This window comes from Dipodomys ordii, unplaced genomic scaffold, assembly GCF_000151885.1.
Source record: "Dipodomys ordii isolate 6190 unplaced genomic scaffold, Dord_2.0 Scaffold49, whole genome shotgun sequence".
Taxonomy (NCBI): Eukaryota; Metazoa; Chordata; class Mammalia; order Rodentia; family Heteromyidae; genus Dipodomys; species Dipodomys ordii.
Genome location: NW_012267265.1, coordinates 5,527,607 through 5,545,980, shown reverse-complemented (window position 1 = coordinate 5,545,980; position 18,374 = coordinate 5,527,607). Strand labels below are relative to the sequence as shown.

At 38.5% G+C, this 18,374-nt stretch overlaps 1 protein-coding gene across 1 annotated transcript in view; it reads left to right on the top strand.

Annotated features, from left to right (window-relative positions):
• The window catches only part of Ccdc158 (coiled-coil domain containing 158), a 95,814-nt gene that overhangs the window by 36,997 nt on the left and 40,443 nt on the right, over positions 1-18,374 (top strand). The window contains exons 11-20 of the mRNA XM_013020096.1: positions 682-1,164; positions 3,916-4,105; positions 6,264-6,416; positions 10,183-10,295; positions 12,999-13,157; positions 14,093-14,185; positions 14,713-14,838; positions 17,427-17,471; positions 17,617-17,700; positions 17,788-17,828. Coding sequence (XP_012875550.1) covers positions 682-1,164; positions 3,916-4,105; positions 6,264-6,416; positions 10,183-10,295; positions 12,999-13,157; positions 14,093-14,185; positions 14,713-14,838; positions 17,427-17,471; positions 17,617-17,700; positions 17,788-17,828 — 1,487 coding nt within the window. The remainder of the gene's footprint in view (positions 1-681; positions 1,165-3,915; positions 4,106-6,263; positions 6,417-10,182; positions 10,296-12,998; positions 13,158-14,092; positions 14,186-14,712; positions 14,839-17,426; positions 17,472-17,616; positions 17,701-17,787; positions 17,829-18,374) is intronic.

Below are 18,374 nucleotides of genomic sequence, written 5' to 3'. Positions count from 1 at the left end.
AAAGCCAGAAGTGGCGCTGTGGCTCAAGTGGTAGAGCGCTAGCCTTAAGCTGAAGAGCTGAGGGACAGCACCCAGGCCCAGAGTTCAGGCCCCACAACCGGACCCCCCCCCAAAAAAAAAGCCCCACCCACATATATGCAAGCTTCTCAAAATGTGAAAGCAAGCCAAGGAGATGAAGGCCAAGCCACTTCTCTGTTTTGTTATCTCTCTTGCACAGGAAGAAAGATAAAGTAAATGATAGGAGGTAAGAATCCTACCCAGAGTATATGAACATGCATTGAATAAAACTATTATTCCTTTTTTCCTTCAGAGAAAAAATTATGGGGAGATGGAAGAGAAATAGAATATAATGGCAGTTTTCAAGCTTACAACCCCCTCTTCCCTATTCCCAGTATTATTTAACCTAAAAGTAGTATAGGAAATATCATCAGAATCCCTAGATTCTTACCCTGCAAACCATTCCAGAGCGATATTATTTTATTAAGGTTTTCCACTTGTTCTAACTGACACGTGTCAGTCTTACACATTTTGTTGATCTGGAGCTCTGACAGCAAACAATTTGAGCTTGTCTGCCTAGACAATCCAACTCCTGATTTGATGTTTTAGAGTTAACCTGTCGTATCTCTTGAGCCTGCCTGTACCTGTCCTCCCCAAACTACAAACTGTTTTCTTTGTCATCAGATGGCAGCAATTCAAGGGAAGAACGAAAGTCTGGAAAAAGTGTCTTCTCTGACTGCACAGCTTGAGTCTACCAAGGAGATGCTGCGCAAAGTGGTAGAAGAGTTGACGGCCAAGAAGATGACCCTAGAAAGTTCAGAGAGAACAGTGTCAGACCTGACAGCTTCCCTCCAGGAAAAAGAGCGAGCCATTGAGGCCACCAATGCAGAGATCACCAAGCTTCGCTCCCGAGTGGATTTGAAATTGCAAGAGCTACAGCATCTGAAAACTGAAGGAGATCATCTAAGAAACGTACAGACAGAATGTGAGGCTCTCAAGCTTCAGATGGCAGAAAAGGACAAGGTGATCGAGATTTTGCGCCAGCAGATTGAAAACATGACGCAGCTGGTTGGCCAGCATGGACGAACTGCTGGTGCTATGCAAGTAGAAAAGGCTCAGCTGGAGAAAGAGATTAATGATAGGAGACTGGAACTGCAGGAATTTAAGGTCTGTTTAGTTTCTGTGGATTTGGCTTCTGAAATTTTTTTTTCTCATAAACAAGTTTGATGTGATTTCCTGAAAAGAAGTTAGGGTATCTGTGATCTTCTGAAATGGAAAGTATTTGTGTTGGTTTAGTATGCATGTTGTTTGAGAAAGGATGCATTTTTCTTTTATTAATTTCAAAAGGAGTAGATGGAGCTGGGTGTAGTGGTGCACACCTCTAATCTCAGTACTTGGAAGGTGGATGCAGGAGGATTTTGAGTTACATAGTAGGACTCAGTCTCAAAAAACAAACAGAAAACTCCCAACAAAACACAAAAAGAAATACATGGCTTTAGAATGGTTCAGAATTGCAGGTACAAAAGAACAACAACAACAAAAACAATCAGATGATCCATCTGCTCTATGAAGTCTTTTTTTTTTAAATACAAGACTAGGACTTGGTATCTGGCAGGAAGCCTAAATAGAAAAACTCAACAACCTATTGAGTTATTATGAGGCTTTTAGACATAAATATATATTTATAAGCTGATATAAATACACATTTCTAAAAATATGTTTATGTTTTCTGTGCATGTGTGTGTGCATGTGTCTATGTGTGTGTATTTAAGAAGCAGTAACACATTATCCATACAATACTACAGATTTCATAAAGCAGGGTACATATCTTATTCATCCTTATATTTCCTGCTCCATGTCTTTGTGCCTTATCCCCAGAAAGTCCTTAGTTAAAATTCCTTAAATTTAAAAATAATTGAAGCATTTTTAAACTGTAGATGTGCTAAGTTTTCTTTCTGGTGAGTAATAAGATGCAAATCACATAAACTTTAGATGCCAACAATAGATTATTATCTATCTTATGGAAATAAGATCATCATATAAAAATTTAAAATTTTGGGCTGGGAAGGTGGCCCAGTGGTAGACTGCTTGCCTTGCATACATGAGGTCCTGGGTTTGATTCCTCAGCACCACATAAGCAGAAAAAGCCTGAAGTGGTGCTGTGGCTCAAGTGGTAGAGCGCTAGCCTTGAGCTGAAGAGCTGAGGGACAGCACCCAGGTCCAGAGTTCAGGCACCACAACTCACAAACACACACACACACAGACACACACACACACTTAAATTTTTCTATTTTTTGCTTTATTTTATACATATATGTACATTTAAATGGCCAGACTTACCACAAAAGTGCTCAAAGCTTTTTAGTGGCCAACCCTTCAGTGAAAACTTTGGATAAGTTGGCATGCAGAACAAAACATATAGGAAATAGGAGTTAAGTGTTCTGCTTTCTAGCCTAGAGGCACTTAGGGGGCAATGAAAAGTACTCCAAAAATTAAATAAATTTAACCTTCCAAAAATCTTCATGAGGGAGACATTATTAATATCTCATTTTACAGATGAGGAGTCAGAGAGATTGAATAACTTGTTGGGAAGCAACACTGCTTTGGGTCTTGATCCTAGTAGTATATGAGGTGTTATTACTGTGTAGGGGCTCTAGGTGAGAAACAGAATCACCTAGAGGCCTATTAAATTTCTGAGCCCCATTCCAAGTAGATCTGGAGCCTTGTCTTTCAGCTCCCAGAAGATGTTATACTGCTGATCAAAAGCATTCTTATGAGTTAGAGATCTCAGAGAGTTTGGATCCCCGTGATTTGAGTGGGCAATGAAGGCATCAGAGAGAAGTTGAGACTTAGGCAAAATTAGGCAGAGAGGAGGAAGGATGACATTTCAAGCAAGAGGTTGAATCTCAGCCAGTAGGTCAGCCTGGAAATAATGTTGGAACTGTTATAGATATAGGGTAGAAAGGAGGGATGGTGTGAAAAGGTAGTGTTAAAAATTTGATCTGACTTAAGTACATAAAAGTAGAATGGAAAGTATAAAACTGATCTTAGTTCTCAAATATGGACAGAACAGAGTAGTAAAGAAGAGAAGCCCTAGAAGGGTCATCTAAAGACTCAGGCTTTAATATCTCATCCCCTTCCCTTAACAATCCAGTAAGGCAAGAAGAGAATCATAGCCTTAAAATATGTGGTTTTGCTGGTGCTAGTGGTTAATACCTATAATCCTAGGTACTCAGGAAGCTGAGACACAAAAATCACCATTCAAAACAAAGCCTTGAGACTCTCGTCTCCAATTACCCAGCAGAAAACTAGAACTGGAGGTATGCCTTATGCAAAAAAGCCTAGCAAGACCACAAGGTCCTGAGTTCAAACCCCAGGACCAACACAAAAAGAACACAAATTTTGTGGTTTTTCTTCTTTGGGCTAGGTACTGTTCACAATGATAGCCAAGAAACTGAGGGAACCTTCTCCTAATAACTACAGCTCCTAGAGCTGGGCCTTTACAAAGAAAAGACTAAATGTCCATCAGCTCTTTTTTGCTGGGGCTTTTCCTCTCCAAAAAAAAACCACTCCTCTTTCTTCTTCGCTGGGGCCTTTCCTCTACACTACTTCCTGTACCTTCTGTTATGGTGCTATTAATTTATGGTGTTATTAATTTCTCAGACCTATACATTCAAAATTTCAAAGTTGGATATGTCTTTTCCATTCATTGTCCCTGAGAATTCATATCTAAGTTAAAAGTGAAATGTTCATTTTTAGCCAGCTACTGTTGATGTTTTATAATAGAAGTCACACTTGATATCCTGAGAAATAACAAAACTTCTAAATGTAGATAAGAATACTTATGACATCATTCGTTACCATACCTATTCATAGTTTTTACTTTACTCTCTGTCCTTGTATTTGTTGTATATTTAGATTTTGAAAGACAAGAAAGATGCCAAGATCCGGGAACTTGAGGCCAGAGTGAGTGACCTTGAGCTAGAGAAGGTGAAGCTGGTGAATGCAGGCTCTGAGCGGCTCCGTGCAGTGAAGGACATCAAACAAGAGAGAGATCAGTTATTAAATGAGGTGAAGGCTAGTAGGAGTGAATTAAACAATCTGTCAGGTATGTTGCTTCACTTCAAATTCTACTAAGACATCGGACCGCTGTACAGTAAAAGCATGGACCCTGCCACAATTACAAAAAAACATCTCATTTCACATGACAAATACAAATTCTTATGCTGCCCCAGTGGAAGATTCATGACTGAAATCCTTAGAGTTCTTCATGAAGAACTTCCATGTCTTATTCTCACTAATCACTAACTTAAGTTATTCCTCTGAGTCCAGGAAATTCTGTACTGAGTTCCCAAGAGAAAGATGAGATATCTAGATTCTAGGCTTCCAGAAGGAAGGCAGGTGTTTAGCATAAATCTTATTGTTTGCATAGTTCAGATTTTATGGAAATGAAAACTTGAACCTTTGAGTCACATAGCTTTATTAAGTACTTAATGAAGTGATGTGTTGAAAGGAGAAATCTAAGACCTTATATTAAACTCTAGGTCATGATTGGCATGATATGGTATCATATATCACACACACACACACACACACACACACACACACACACACACTAGCTACAGAGCATTTACTATGCTAGATGCTGTGAAAGGTCACAGAAACACCACAGTGAAGCTCACGATCTAATGGGGAGACAGAAACACCACAGTGAAGCTCATGGTCTAATGGGGAGACAGCCCTATCTATAATGGGGTTACAAAAAAAAAGTGTCAGTTACAGTGGAAGTATGCTGGATAAAGAAAAGCACAGAGGATAGAGAATTAGCCATCTAGAAGAAATGACACGTGTACCGGATTTGGAAGTTTGGCAAATGAATGAGGTAAGACATTTCAACCAGAGAGAACATTATGAGCAAAAGCATGAAGGCATGAATAACATAATGTGACCTAAGAAGTATTCATTGAAACAAAAATATAAAGAAATGAGGTTAAACCAGACAATATGGAGCCAACAGATATTAAGTAGGAAATTGGCATCAGATTTTCTTTTTTTTTGGGGGGGGGGTCTGGTCGTGGGGCCTGAACTCTGGACCTGAGCGCTGTCCCTCAGCTCTTCAGCTTAAGGCTAGCGCTCTACCACTTGAGCCACAACGCCACTTCCGGCTTTTTTCTTTTTGCTTATGTGGTGCTGAGGAATCGAACCCAGGGCCTCAGGCATGCAAGGCAAGCACTCTACCACTGAGCCAACTTCCAAGCCCCTGGCATCAGATTTTCTAAGACCATGATATGTTAAAGATGTTACGTTAAATCAGTGAAAGGTATGGCAAAAGAGTCAGACTATTAACCAGATAAGGAAAGACTTTGGGTTGATCTCAGGAAATTTAATGACTTAAACAAATGTTGTGACAGTGAGAATGGAAGAACAAAGAATTAAGAATATTTTTGGAGGTTGGATCAACAAGGCTAAGTGATTGGAGGGGTTAAGTCTAACTTTCAGGTTTTTAGCTTACATATTTGAGTAGTGGTAGCAACAACTGAGAGAAGGAACTAGGGAGGGAACCAATATAGGGGCAAAACTTTGGTCATATTCAGTGTGAAGCAGTAGGATATTGACATGGAAATATCTAGAGAGACAGAATTGGATTTTTGTTCCCTTAGTATACAAATCTATATTATAAATCAATAGATGGATATGGTGGAAGTTATAGCATATTAAAAGATGAATTTGTATTAAGTATTTTGATAGGTATTGGAGATGAAAAGATAAGACAGAGAAAGAGAATACTTCAGTGACAGAGTGTTTGCTTAGCATGGGCAAAGCCTTGGGTTTGATTCAGACATCATGAAAAAAAAAGATTAAGACACATTACAGTAATTAAAAATAAAGGCTATGGTAGCCTTAGTTATTTACAGTGTGATGGAAAGTCATCCATCTACAGATATAAGTGGTGGTAAAATCTTGTTGTGATACATATGGTCATCCAAGAAGGTATAAGCTGAAATAGATATGAGGTAATTACACTGGTTGGGGGAAAATAATAAGTAGAGGACTAAAAAGAAGAAGCCAACTAAAAAGAAGAATCCATCAGATCCCCAGAAATGCACAAATACATATTCTTTTATAATAAATGAAATGTAAGTAAATGAATTTTCCAGCTTCCAAAATTCTGTGATCAATAACTTCTGTGATCATTAATTGCTAATAAAATGTGCTTTCATATAAATGGGTAGGAAAAAATAACCTTATTATTAACTATTATATAGAGGACTATGAAGTCTTAAAAAGGAATTTTCGAAACAAAAGTGAAGAAATGGAAACTACTACAAATAAACTGAAAATGCAATTAAAATCTGCACAGTCTGAACTGGAACAAACAAGGAATACACTAAAATCTATGGAAGGATCTGATGGTCATGGTATGTTCTATTAGATCTGCTCCTTTTTTCATCTTTAATGCCATCATTTTAGACTTTTTTTTGCTAGTCCTGGGGCTTGAAATAGGGCCTGGGCACTGTCCCTGAGCTTCTTTTGCTCAAGGTTAGTGCTCTACCATTTGAGCCACAGCACCACTTCCAGTTTTTTCTACTTATGTGGTACTGAGGAATTGACCCCAGGGATTCATGCATGCCAGGCAAGCACTCTACCACTAAGCCATATTCCCAGCCTTCGTTTTAGGCTATTAAAACACAACCCAGATGCATTGCTTCCCAGCTCTTTAGAGTCTCAAATAATATGGGAAATAGGCAGCAATACATGTCAATGGTAGATGTTGGGTAGCAGTATTTCTACTTAATGGTTTAAGGGAAATGCCATACTTAATCTGTAACACATATGAAATCTCTAGATAAAAGAATCTTTCTCTTTCCTGTGGCTGTTTCAATATTTTCTAGCAAATGAATGCCTTTAATGTTAACCAGTCATTTTTAAGGATATAAATTCAAGTTACCCATAATTCTTTTTTTTTGGGGGGGTCCAGTGGTAGGGCCTGAACTCTGGGCCTGGGGGCTGTCCCTCAGCTCTTCAGCTCAAGGTTAGCACTCTACCATTTGAACCACAGCGCCACTTCTAGCTTTTTTTTCTTTTTGCTTATGTGGTGCTGAGGAATTGAACCCAGGGCCTCAGGCATGCTAGGCAAGCACTCTACCACTGAGCCACCTTCCCAGCCCCACCAATAATTTTTATTACATATTTTGCCTGTGCATAAACTGTAGCTCTATGGCTAATTGGTAGCTCTTGAACTACTAGATAGAGTGTCTTGTCACCACATACTGTTCCCTTTTTATCTTGCTGGTCATACTATCTACATAAGTATTTCCTCAGTGACATTAGGACTATTATCATTATCTTAATGACATAAGGTTGTCTCCTCTTTCCTATCATTCATATTATTGATATGACTATTACCTAGCAATAAGAATTGATAATTACCAAATGTTAAACAGCAAGACATGATTATTATAGTAACTTGGGGCATTAGAATGTTGAAAATGGGAAAATGTTAAATTTAAACCAAAATAAAGATATGGCAGTTATTTTTCAGTAGGAGCTAATTTTCTTCAACAGATTTTTTTTTATTGTGAAAATACCGTACAGAGGGGTTACAATTACATAGGCAAGATAACGAGTACATTTCTTTTTTGGGGAGGGAGGGTGGGTCTAGTCATGGGGCCTGAACTCTGGGCGCTGTCCCTCAGCTCTTCAGCTCAAGGCTAGCGCTCTACCACTTGAGCCACAGCGCTACTTCCAGCTTTTTTCTTATGTGGTACTGAAGAATCGAACCCAGGGCCTCAGGCATGCAAGGCAAGCACTCTGCCACAGAGCCACCTTCCCAGCCACGAATACATTTCTTATCAAGCATTGTTGCCTCCTCCTTTGTTTCCCTTTCCCATCCCTTCCCATACCGCCCTCTACCCCCAGATTTTCTTTATATATATCATCAAAGGCCTCCTTCTCTTTTGTTTGAATTTTCAAACTTTTCAGATTGCCTTGCAGGCATGAGTTTGATTCCAATCACTCAAAAATTATTTTTCAAAAATTGTTCAAGTTTTTTCAAAGAATATTTATCAAATTAAAGTATAATATTTGGGGGCTGGGAAGGTGGTTCATGGTAGAGTATTTGCCTTGCATGCATGAGGCCCTGGGTTTGATTCCTCAACACCATGTAAGCAGAAAAAGCCAGAAGTGGCACTGTGGCTCAACTGGTAGAGTGCTAGCCTTGAGCTGAAGAGCTGAGGGACAGCATCCAGGCCCAGGGCCCCACAACTGACTGTTTCTCAATATTTTAACCCTAGATTAATGTTTGCCTTAACAGCACACATTATAAAATTGAAAAAATACAGAGATTGCTATATTTCCTATGCCAGAATGACCTACAAATTGTGAAGGATCTCAACAATTGGGCATTTGGCTGGTTAACACTGAGAAAATATTGGGGTTTGGAAAGGTTACTAAAGAGGCCCACTTGGGATCTGTTCCCCTACTTCACCAACATCTCTTTCTCAGTTTCTTGAGCATCTACACAGCCATCCCAGTTCTCTGAAAATTAATAAATTACCTAAGTAACCTCTGCATTTGCATTCAAATTATTTTTTTTCCGTTGGATTAAATCAACTTAAAAAGATTATTCTGGAAAATGACCTCTGAAGGCCAACGATGGTCCACTTAATCAGACCAGAATTCTAAGTGGTAGGCAATTATATCAGACTTTGGATCTATTAATAAATCAATGTATTAACCCCTAGTCTGACAGATTATCTGTAAGAATCACATCTTGTTAATGAGAAATCAGACCTTTCATTCTCTATTTTTTATTATTGTCTTCAAATAGTTGTACTAAAGGGTTTCTTTTCTTTTCTTGTTTTTGCCAGTCCTACAGCTTGAACTCAGGTCTTGAGCACTGTCCCTGAGCTTCATATGCTCAAAGCTAGCATTCTACCACTTGAGCCACAGCGCCACTTCCGGCTTTTTCTGTGTATTTGGGAATGAGGAATCAGACACAGGGCTTCATGAATGCTAGGCAAGCACTTTACCACTAGGCCACATACCCAGCCCCAGGTCTTCATTTTAATATGACCATTTATGTGTAAAGTGCATCTTAACCAGTGTCACCCCTTCCAGCACTCTCCTGTGATATTGTTTATAAAGAATGGTACATTTTTCTTTTAATCTTCTATTCTATAACCCTATGTAAAGCAGTGTCATTTTCAAATCTTTCTTCAACTGACTTAAAAAAATACCTTCTGACTTTGAATTTCTAAGTAAGGAGTAGCTTCATCGATCTTTTCAGTGGTCTACCATGTTCTGAGTACTCTATGTCTTGTACCCATCTAGAACATTCTCACTTTATGAAAAACTTAAAAAAAAATAACCACATAGGCAGGTGCCAGTGGCTCATGCCTATAATCCTCACTACTTAGGAGGCTGAGATCTGAGGATCATGGTTCAAAGCCAGCCCACGCAGGAAAGTCCATGAAACTCTCATCTCCAATGAATCACAAGAAAACCAGAAGTGGCGCTGTTGCTCAAGTGGTAGAGGGCTCACCTTGAGCTGAGGATCTCAGGGACAGCACCCAGACCCAGTTTTCAAGCCTCACAATGGACTTTGTCCATTTGTTTTTTGTAAAACAAAACAAAACAGAAAAAACAAGCCACATATTATCTAAGACTGAGACTGTTGTGAATGTCAAGCCCATCACAACCCTGGGAATGAAAAGTGAATGGCTTTAAATATCATTAGAACCTTAAAAAGATCATTAACATTTGATGTCTTATGTGGTATTTTAAATATGAATATCTGGAAAAAACATTTTAGTAAAATGTATATATACATTTGCTGCAAGTATGAGTTTACTTGGTATCATTATTACCATTGGATATATGGCAACTTCTGGATTAATGAAATTAATTCCATAAAACATCATCATATTTTTTCTCAATTTAGAATCTCTGGGTAGTTACTTAAAATTACTGTTTCTAATATTATGAATCTCAAATATACTTTTCTGTGATCTTTTCCTTGAAACTGTCCAGGTATCTCAGAGACTCTTATCAGCTCATAAATTAAAGTATCATATTTAGCATTGACTATAGTAGTCTCAAAATTTAGAAAACTTCATTGTAGTTGGCATCTTCTCTCTGTCTCTCTCTCTCTCTCTCTCTCCCCACCTCTCTCTCTCTTTTTAGCTATGAAAGTGGCAATGGGGATGCAAAAGCAAATCACAGCCAAAAGAGGGCAGATTGATGCCCTTCAGAGCAAGATCCAATTTCTGGAAGAAGCCATGACAACTGCAAATAAGGTAAGTCTCTGCCATAGTGAAGGAAACCCACATGTTCACTGATAAACATTCTATAAGACAGAAAATAGGGGCTGGGAAAGTGGCTCAGCGGTAGAGTACATGCCCCTTACGCATGAGGCCTTGAGTTCCATTCCTCAGTACCACATAAACAGAAAAGGCCAAAAGAGGCACTGTGGCTCAAGTGGTACAGTGCTAGCTTTGAGCTGAAGAGCTCAGGGACAGCGCCCGGGCCTAGAGTTCAAGCCCCACAAACTACCAAAAAAAAAAAAAAGGAAAAAAGAAAAAAATAGCAGAGATATAGAGTGACTGAGAAAATGAGGGGAAAAGTTCTCAAAGGAGCACTGGAACAGGATCTTGAAAGATAATTAGTGTTTTCAAGAGGCAGGGAACAATTATAAGCAAGGGTCAGTCAGTTTAGATATGTGTCAAATGTTTCCTGACACCCATGTACTGTGCAGTGTGTTTAAAAACAGGGCTTAAAGGAACAGTGGAACCAATTACATGCATGACACAGAAAAATAGGAAATTAATACAATAATACAGTTTTAGACATTAAGTTGTTAATACTAAACAGACATACTAAACAGTATGTCTGTAATCCTGGTTACTCAGGAGGCTGAGATTTGAGGATAAAGGTTCAAAGCCAGCACAGACAGGAAAGTCCATGAGATTCTTACCTCCAGTTAACTACCAAAATGCCAAAAATAGAGTTGTAGCTTAAAGTGATAGAGCACTATTCTTGAGCACAAAAACTCAAGGGCAAGGTCTAGACCCTGAGTTTACGCTCCAGGATTCCCACCTCCCCCCAAAAAAACAAACTACAGTAAGTGACTCTTAATCTTAATCTTGAAAAAGACATGAAGTTTATACACAGAGAATTATAGCTGTGTGTTATTGAGAATGTATGGAGGGAAGGTTTTCTATAACACCAAATGTGATTAGATGTGGCTTATAACAAGAAAAACTGAGGTGGCTGGCAAATGTTGTTTGCTCTTATGATTGTGTACCCCCAGGCAGCTCTGTTGAGGGTAATACAGTTTTCTGCATTGACTTAGCGTTCCTTGTGAATGAAACTGCTTATCAGCAAACATGAAATTTGTATTACGCTTCAATATTATATGATATCAATCATTTTGGAGCAAATATTCATTTTCAGATTTATAACAACAGACTATAATGAGGTAAGAAAATGAATGGCATAAACAAAAAACAATAAAGCAATTAAAGCAACCTGCTAGTTTATTTCCCCACAGTACAGCCTAGAATACTTTAGACTGCAGCTAAATATTTACAATGTGTACATGAATTTCTGGATCCTTTCATTGTAGAGACTGACCTATTTCCTGTTTGTTCCCATTTCCTCCCTTCTTTTTTCACTTATCCTCTTTTTTTGCCTTTGGGAGCCTAGAGCAGTTTTTATCTTCCTCAATAGTACTGAATACTTTAAAAAGTTACTGTCTCAGGGGCTAGGAAGGTGGGTCAGCGGTAGAGTGCTTGCCTCGAATGCATGAGGCCCTGGGTTTGATTCCTCAACACCACATAAGCAGAAAAAGCCAGAAGTGGTGCTAGGGCACTAGCCTTGAGCTGAAGAGCTGAGGGACAGTGCCCAGGCCCAGAGTTCAGGCCCCACGACGGACAAAAAAAAGTGCTGTCTCCCATCACAGAGTCTACAGTAGACATTTGTGAAATGAATATTCAACCATGAACCAAATATTTTAAGTAAATGTATCTTCTTTAAATCTCTCTTTAAATTTTTTTTGGCAGTACTAGGATTCAAACCCAGGGCCTTGTGCTTACTATCTATCACTTGAGCCATACCTCCATCTCAAATCACTTTTTATTTAAAATAAATTCAGTAAAATTGGGTATATGATTACTTAATCCTCATTTACCAAAATGGTTTCCTTTTTTTTATTGTGAAAATAGCATACAAGGGGCTGGGAAGGTAGCTCAGTGATAGAGCGCTTGCCTTGCATGCCTGAGGCCCTGGGTTTGATTCCTCAGCACCACATAAGCAAAAAGAAAAAAGCAGGAAGTAGCGATGTGGCTCAAGAGATAGAGCGCTAGCCTTGAGCTGAAAAGCTGAGGGACAGTGCCCAAGCCCAGAGTTCAGGCCCCATGACCGGACCCCCCGAAAAAAAAATACCGTACAGAGGGGTTACAATTACATGGGCAAGGTAGTGAGTACATTTCTTATCAAGCATTGTTGCCTCCTCCTTTGTTTCCCCTTCCCATCCCTTTCCATCTGGCCCCCCTACTCTCCCCCACCCTGCCCCGCCAAAGTTGTAAAGTTCATCATCTTGTACATCTCATTGTTGCAATGGGTCCACCTGTATCCCTATTTAAACAATTTGTTTTTTCCCTTCCCCTCCACAAATTATACCAATATCAAATACAATGAAAACGGGTTATATCGTGGGGGGGGGTATTCTTTTTTTATGACCTAATGATTTAATATTTTGTATATTTCACCAGAGATTTGTTAAGACTAAAAAAGAAGCAATAATAATCATAATGAAAGCAGAAAATATGTAAGAGCATATGTTAGCAGCTCCCATAGTTTAGCAACAACTCAGAAGCAGTTAAATGGAATAGGAGTCAAATGTATCTAATTCAGTCTTTTAATAAATGTTTTATATTCTCATCACCTCTTAGCATCTACATTATCAATTATCTCTGATATTTTCTCCTCTATAATAACAGGAGAAGCATTTTCTAAAAGAAGAGAAGAGTAAACTCAGCCAGGAATTGAGCACTGTTGCAACAGAAAAAAACAAGATGGCTGGAGAACTGGAAGTTCTGCGGTCTCAGGAGCGCCGCTTGAAAGAAAAGGTTGCTAACATGGAAGTTGCTCTTGATAAGGTATTATTAACTAAATATATAAGGTAATTATCATCCCAATAATAACTTGATAGAATAGTTCTGAATGAAGGGTATATGTAAATAGGAACTGAATCTGTCAACCTGTATTATATATCAATCACCTTGTACACTGTGAAACTATACACTATAGAGGAGGCTCTTCTAAGTTTGAGAAACATGACATGGCTGTGAAGCATATGTTTTGCTCAATTACCTTTTTTAGGCTAACATACTCACAGGAACAGTAGGACATGAGATAGAAGAAATTCTTAATATGTCCTTAGTGTTTCAATAAGCAAGACCCCTTCCAGGAGCAGCTAGCCACCAAAGAATGGCCTGGGAAATAGGTAGGATATAGCCTTTTTAATGTCAGTAAACTGAAGTAATGCTAATATCTGTCCCTTTCTAGGGTCCAGAAAACACAACTGAAAGAAGGGCAAAGACAAGTGGAACTATATTATCCTTGTGATATATTAGTGATGTCTGTCTTCCTGTTGCCTAGAAACTCTGGGAGCCTAAAACTAAACTAAATCCAAGTCTTCATTTCTAAGAGCTTTCATGGTTAGACAGTCTGTGATTCCACTATGAAGGCCCTGTTTCTTGAAACATGTAGTATTAACTCAAAGAATTGAACTTGTTATTTTTATATGAACTTTTATGATTTATTAATATGGAAGATGGACTCCATTCCTAGATCATTCATTCTTTTGAGTATCTTCCACAAATTAAATTTTATGAATTTTGTGTATAGGCTGAGTATGCAAAGAATAAACATATAACCTTAGTTTACTGAAAAAAAAAACAGACAAGTAATTGCAAAGTGGTAAGCTGATGGAGATAGTGGGTGTCCTTGAAGAGATAGCACACTTGCAAGTTAATGAAATAAAAGTCCATAAAGAATAGAGCATAAACCACTTATGGTTGCTTGATCGTAGGCGTCTTTGCAGTTTGCAGAATGTCAAGATATAATACAGCGCCAAGAACAAGAATCTGTGCGCCTAAAACTTCAGCACACTTTGGATGTTAAAGTAAGAAGTTTTTCATCATTAATAATTGTTTATGTGCATTTTTCTTAATGTACTTTACATTTAAATGTACTTTCACTATTATATGATACTAACAGTAACAAAATCCAAATATATTTACATAACGTATCCATCCTTTTTATTTATGATAACAAGTTGAAACACCACACGTTATCCTTACTTGACAGTAAACAACTTAAACAAGTTTCACAAGTACTTCCCTTGAGAATACCCAAAGGAAATTTTTCCCGCACAAGTTCAAGGAGTGCAAAGACCCAAAGAACTAGTAATGTGCGGCTTGTTTGAGGAATAGCAAAAGTAATGTAACCTACATGACAAAATGTATTTTTAGAAAATTAGTACATTTTACACTGAAATGGATGTGCTTTTAGAAATACTCCTTAAAGTTGCTGACATATTTTAAAGTCTCAATAGTGGATATTGACTGAAATTTTAAAATGTATTTTAATTTTACAAAGCTTTATTATTGTGAGTTAGTATTATTTCTTTATATCTGTATTGCTTGCCAGGAACTTCAAGGACCAGGATATACCTCAAATTCTTCAATGAAACCACGCCTTCTCCAGGCAGCATCTGTTACTCGCTCTCATTCTAATGTGCCATCTTCTCAGTCTACTGTCAGCTTCCTGTCACATGTAAGGAAACAGTCTTTAGTCAATAAGCAAATGATGTCATTTGTAAATAATTTTACATTGAGGGACATTTCACTAAAAAAATAGCTTATTTTTAACTGGAACTCTTAATTACTAGATTTTATATTTAGACATCTTCCTAGAAATCTACTAAATCCAGACAAATACTTTTTACACTATTAGATACTTTCTGGGGAAAACAAAAATGAAATATTCATTGGTATTAATGCCAGCAATAATTACCAAGGTAAATTACTTAATAACATTATATTAATTTCTTTTGTTATTATATCACCAGCATTTTCTGATTACAAAGCAAATGTTAAAGGCTGGCAATGTAGCTTAAATAGTAGAGTAACTACATAGCAAACACCAGGTCCTGAGTGCAATCTTAGAACTACCAAAAATTAAACAAACAACAGAACAGAACAAATACACTTATCAAAGCAAACATTGAGATGGCTGTAGTAAACATCACCTCAAATGCTGTGGGCAACTGGTGATAAGCATAACAACTGGTGGAAGTTATATGTTATACATTGTGTTCAAACACATTTGTTTATAGTAAAAATATATTAATCAGAAGCTAGTTTTCTTCCCCTTAGAGTAACTCATAAAACCTGTAGTTTAATTTTTCATATTTATAGAGCAAAAGAAAAAAATATGCACTGTGTGAAATCCAGGCTTGTTTCCTCTGAAGATGTGTAGATTCCTTATAACCAGTATTTGACTCTTAACTCTTCAAAATGAGACTTATACCATATGTCTCACATGAAGATAAGTTTCACTACTAAAAAGTCCTGTCTTATATGGCAACATGATCACCAGTACTCTTCCTAGTTATCCATATTACTCGTTATTATGCCTATACCATTCAAATGATAAAATTGAAAGAGATTCCTTTCACAACTTAAAATAGGTATTCACTGAAAATGATTGAACATTCTATTAAGAAGTAGAATACTGCTGGTGCTGGTGGCACACACCTATAATCCTAGCTACTCAGGAGGCTTAGATCTGAGAATGGTGGTTCAAAGCCAGCCCAGGCAGGAAAGTCCGTGAGACTCTTATCTCTAATTAACCACCAGAAAAAAAGAAGTAGAGCTGTGGCTCAAAGTGGTGGAGTACTAGCTATGATCATGCAAAAGAGCTCAGGGACAGCACCCGGTCCCTGAGTTCAAGGCCCATACCCAAGAAAAAAAAAAGAATATTAATGATATTAAAAGTTCAGGATAATTCTCTTTCTCACTGGAATTGAGAAATGGCTAAAGGAAAGACAAGAAATATATCCATTTTAAGTATTGTAAAACTATATTATTTTCAAGACATATATATTTAGGCTGGAAAGATGGCTTAGTAGTAGAGTGCTCGCCTAGCATGCATGAAGCCCTGAATTCGATTCCTTAGTACCACATACATAGAAAAAGCTGGAAGTGGGCTGGGAAGGTGGCTCAGTGGTTGAGTGCTTGCCTTGTGTGCATGAGGGCCTGGGTTCAATTCCTCACCACATAAGCAGAAAAACCGGAAGTGTGCTGTGGCTCTAGTGGTAGAGCGCTAGTCTTGAGCTGAAGAGCTCAGGGACAGTGCCTAGGCCCAGAGTTCAGGCCTCACGACCAACCAAAAAAAAAAAAAAAGCTAGCAGGGGACAGTGCCTAGGCCCTAGGAGTGGCAAAAAAAGTCTCTCTGTCTCTGTCTGACAGTATATATGTCTGCCTCTCTCTCTCTCCACACACACACACATGCACACATACATGAAGCAGCAAAAAAAGAACTATATTTTCCAAATAGATTGCTGATAATACTTTATATAATTACTTTCTTTATAAAATGTTCATTGTAGGACTAGGGATATAGCTCCATGTTAGAACAGTTGCTTAACATGTATAAGATCCTGAACTTGGTTCCCAACACCAAAATAAATAGAAAGATGGATAGACATTTATCTATGCATGTATAGGCACAGATACCTATAGAAGGAGATGAAGAGAATCAGGAACCACAAAGGTGTATAGGTATATGTTCCTATATGGGCATATATTTACATATACATCTACATGCATGTATCCACATACATGCATATATACATATGTGTATATGTATTTGTGGAATATAAATGACTGTGGGTATCATGTATTTCAGAAGGTGTGAGTGGGAGGGCTTTGACCCTCCTGGCGATCTACCCATAGAGCAGAGAGGAGACCCTGGAGGCTTAAAGTTTTGTTAGCACGCTGGTCTTTGGAGTCACTCCTTGTAAGGGAGGATGAGGCTTCCATATCTAACTCTTCAGTGCCCCAGCTCCCTCCAGTGGCACCTTCACGAGGCATTTTAATCATAACCACTCAACTCCATGGGCCACTAGAGTGATGACCATGCCCAGGCTTTCAGTGAGTGCCTCCACAGAGAATCCTAAGCCTCTGTTTCTCATATCTGCCAGGCATCTTCAGCAGCCTTCTCTTGCATCTAAGCTACCAGCACAGTTCGCAGCTTAAAATTCTCCTTCCTGTCAAACACGTTTTGTGATCAGCTCATACCAGAGTCGGTGGCAAGGTTTACCAATATTCCTTTAGTCCATGATTGTCCCTTATCCCCAGGCTTCCAGAGTGACTCAGTCTCCAACAATAGGCACCCTCTCCAGATGACATCACCACCTTCTGAGGTAAGGGGAGCAGATAGAATGCCTTTCTTTACCAAGGCCAGCCTAACATATTAGAGTAGTCACTGTCTCACAAATCCTTGTAATAGAGATTACAGCTTTTACAATGTGTGGGACTTATCCTGCAGCTAGAATTAGCCATCGATTGCCAAGGTGTATTTTACCTTCTAATGGAGTCTTCAGCTTTACCCTCCCCGTCCTGGGTGTTGAAGGTCAGAGCCCTTCTCTGCTTTTCTTCTGCTGATTTGTTTTCTCTGTCTTTCCTTTGTGGTTCCTGATTCTCTTCTTTCTTTCTTCAGAATCTGGTCTCTTCGGTTATCAGAACCTTCTCATTCACTGAGTAAACATGGTAGAAGTTACTAACCCACTATGGTTTCCTCTACCTCCTTTTTCTTATTTTCTAATTTGCAAAAAGTAAATGTGGTTCATCCTCTTAGCTACTCAGAAAATTGAGGTCTGAGAATCTCATTTCCAAGCTAGCCAAGGATGAGAAATCTGAGACCAGCCAAAAGCCAGACATAAAAGTATAGCTCATGTGGTAGAGTGCCAGCCATGAGCAAAAAAGACAAGCAAGAATTTGAGGTCCTGATTTCAACTCCTAATATAGGAAGATTGGCTTCTTTCACTTAGTAGCATACATTTAAGACTTTACAATGTATTTTCATGCCTTAGGAACTAATTAATTTTAATTGCTGAACACCATTCCATAGTATTGATATGCCATAGTTTGCTTAGCCATCTCCTAAGAAGGACATCTTGAATAAATCTCTATAAAAATCCATGCACACGGGCTGGGAAGTTGGCTCAGTGGTAGAGCGCTTGCCTTGCATGCCTGAGGCCCTGGGTTCGATTCCTCAGCACCACATAAGCAAAAAGAAAAAAGCCG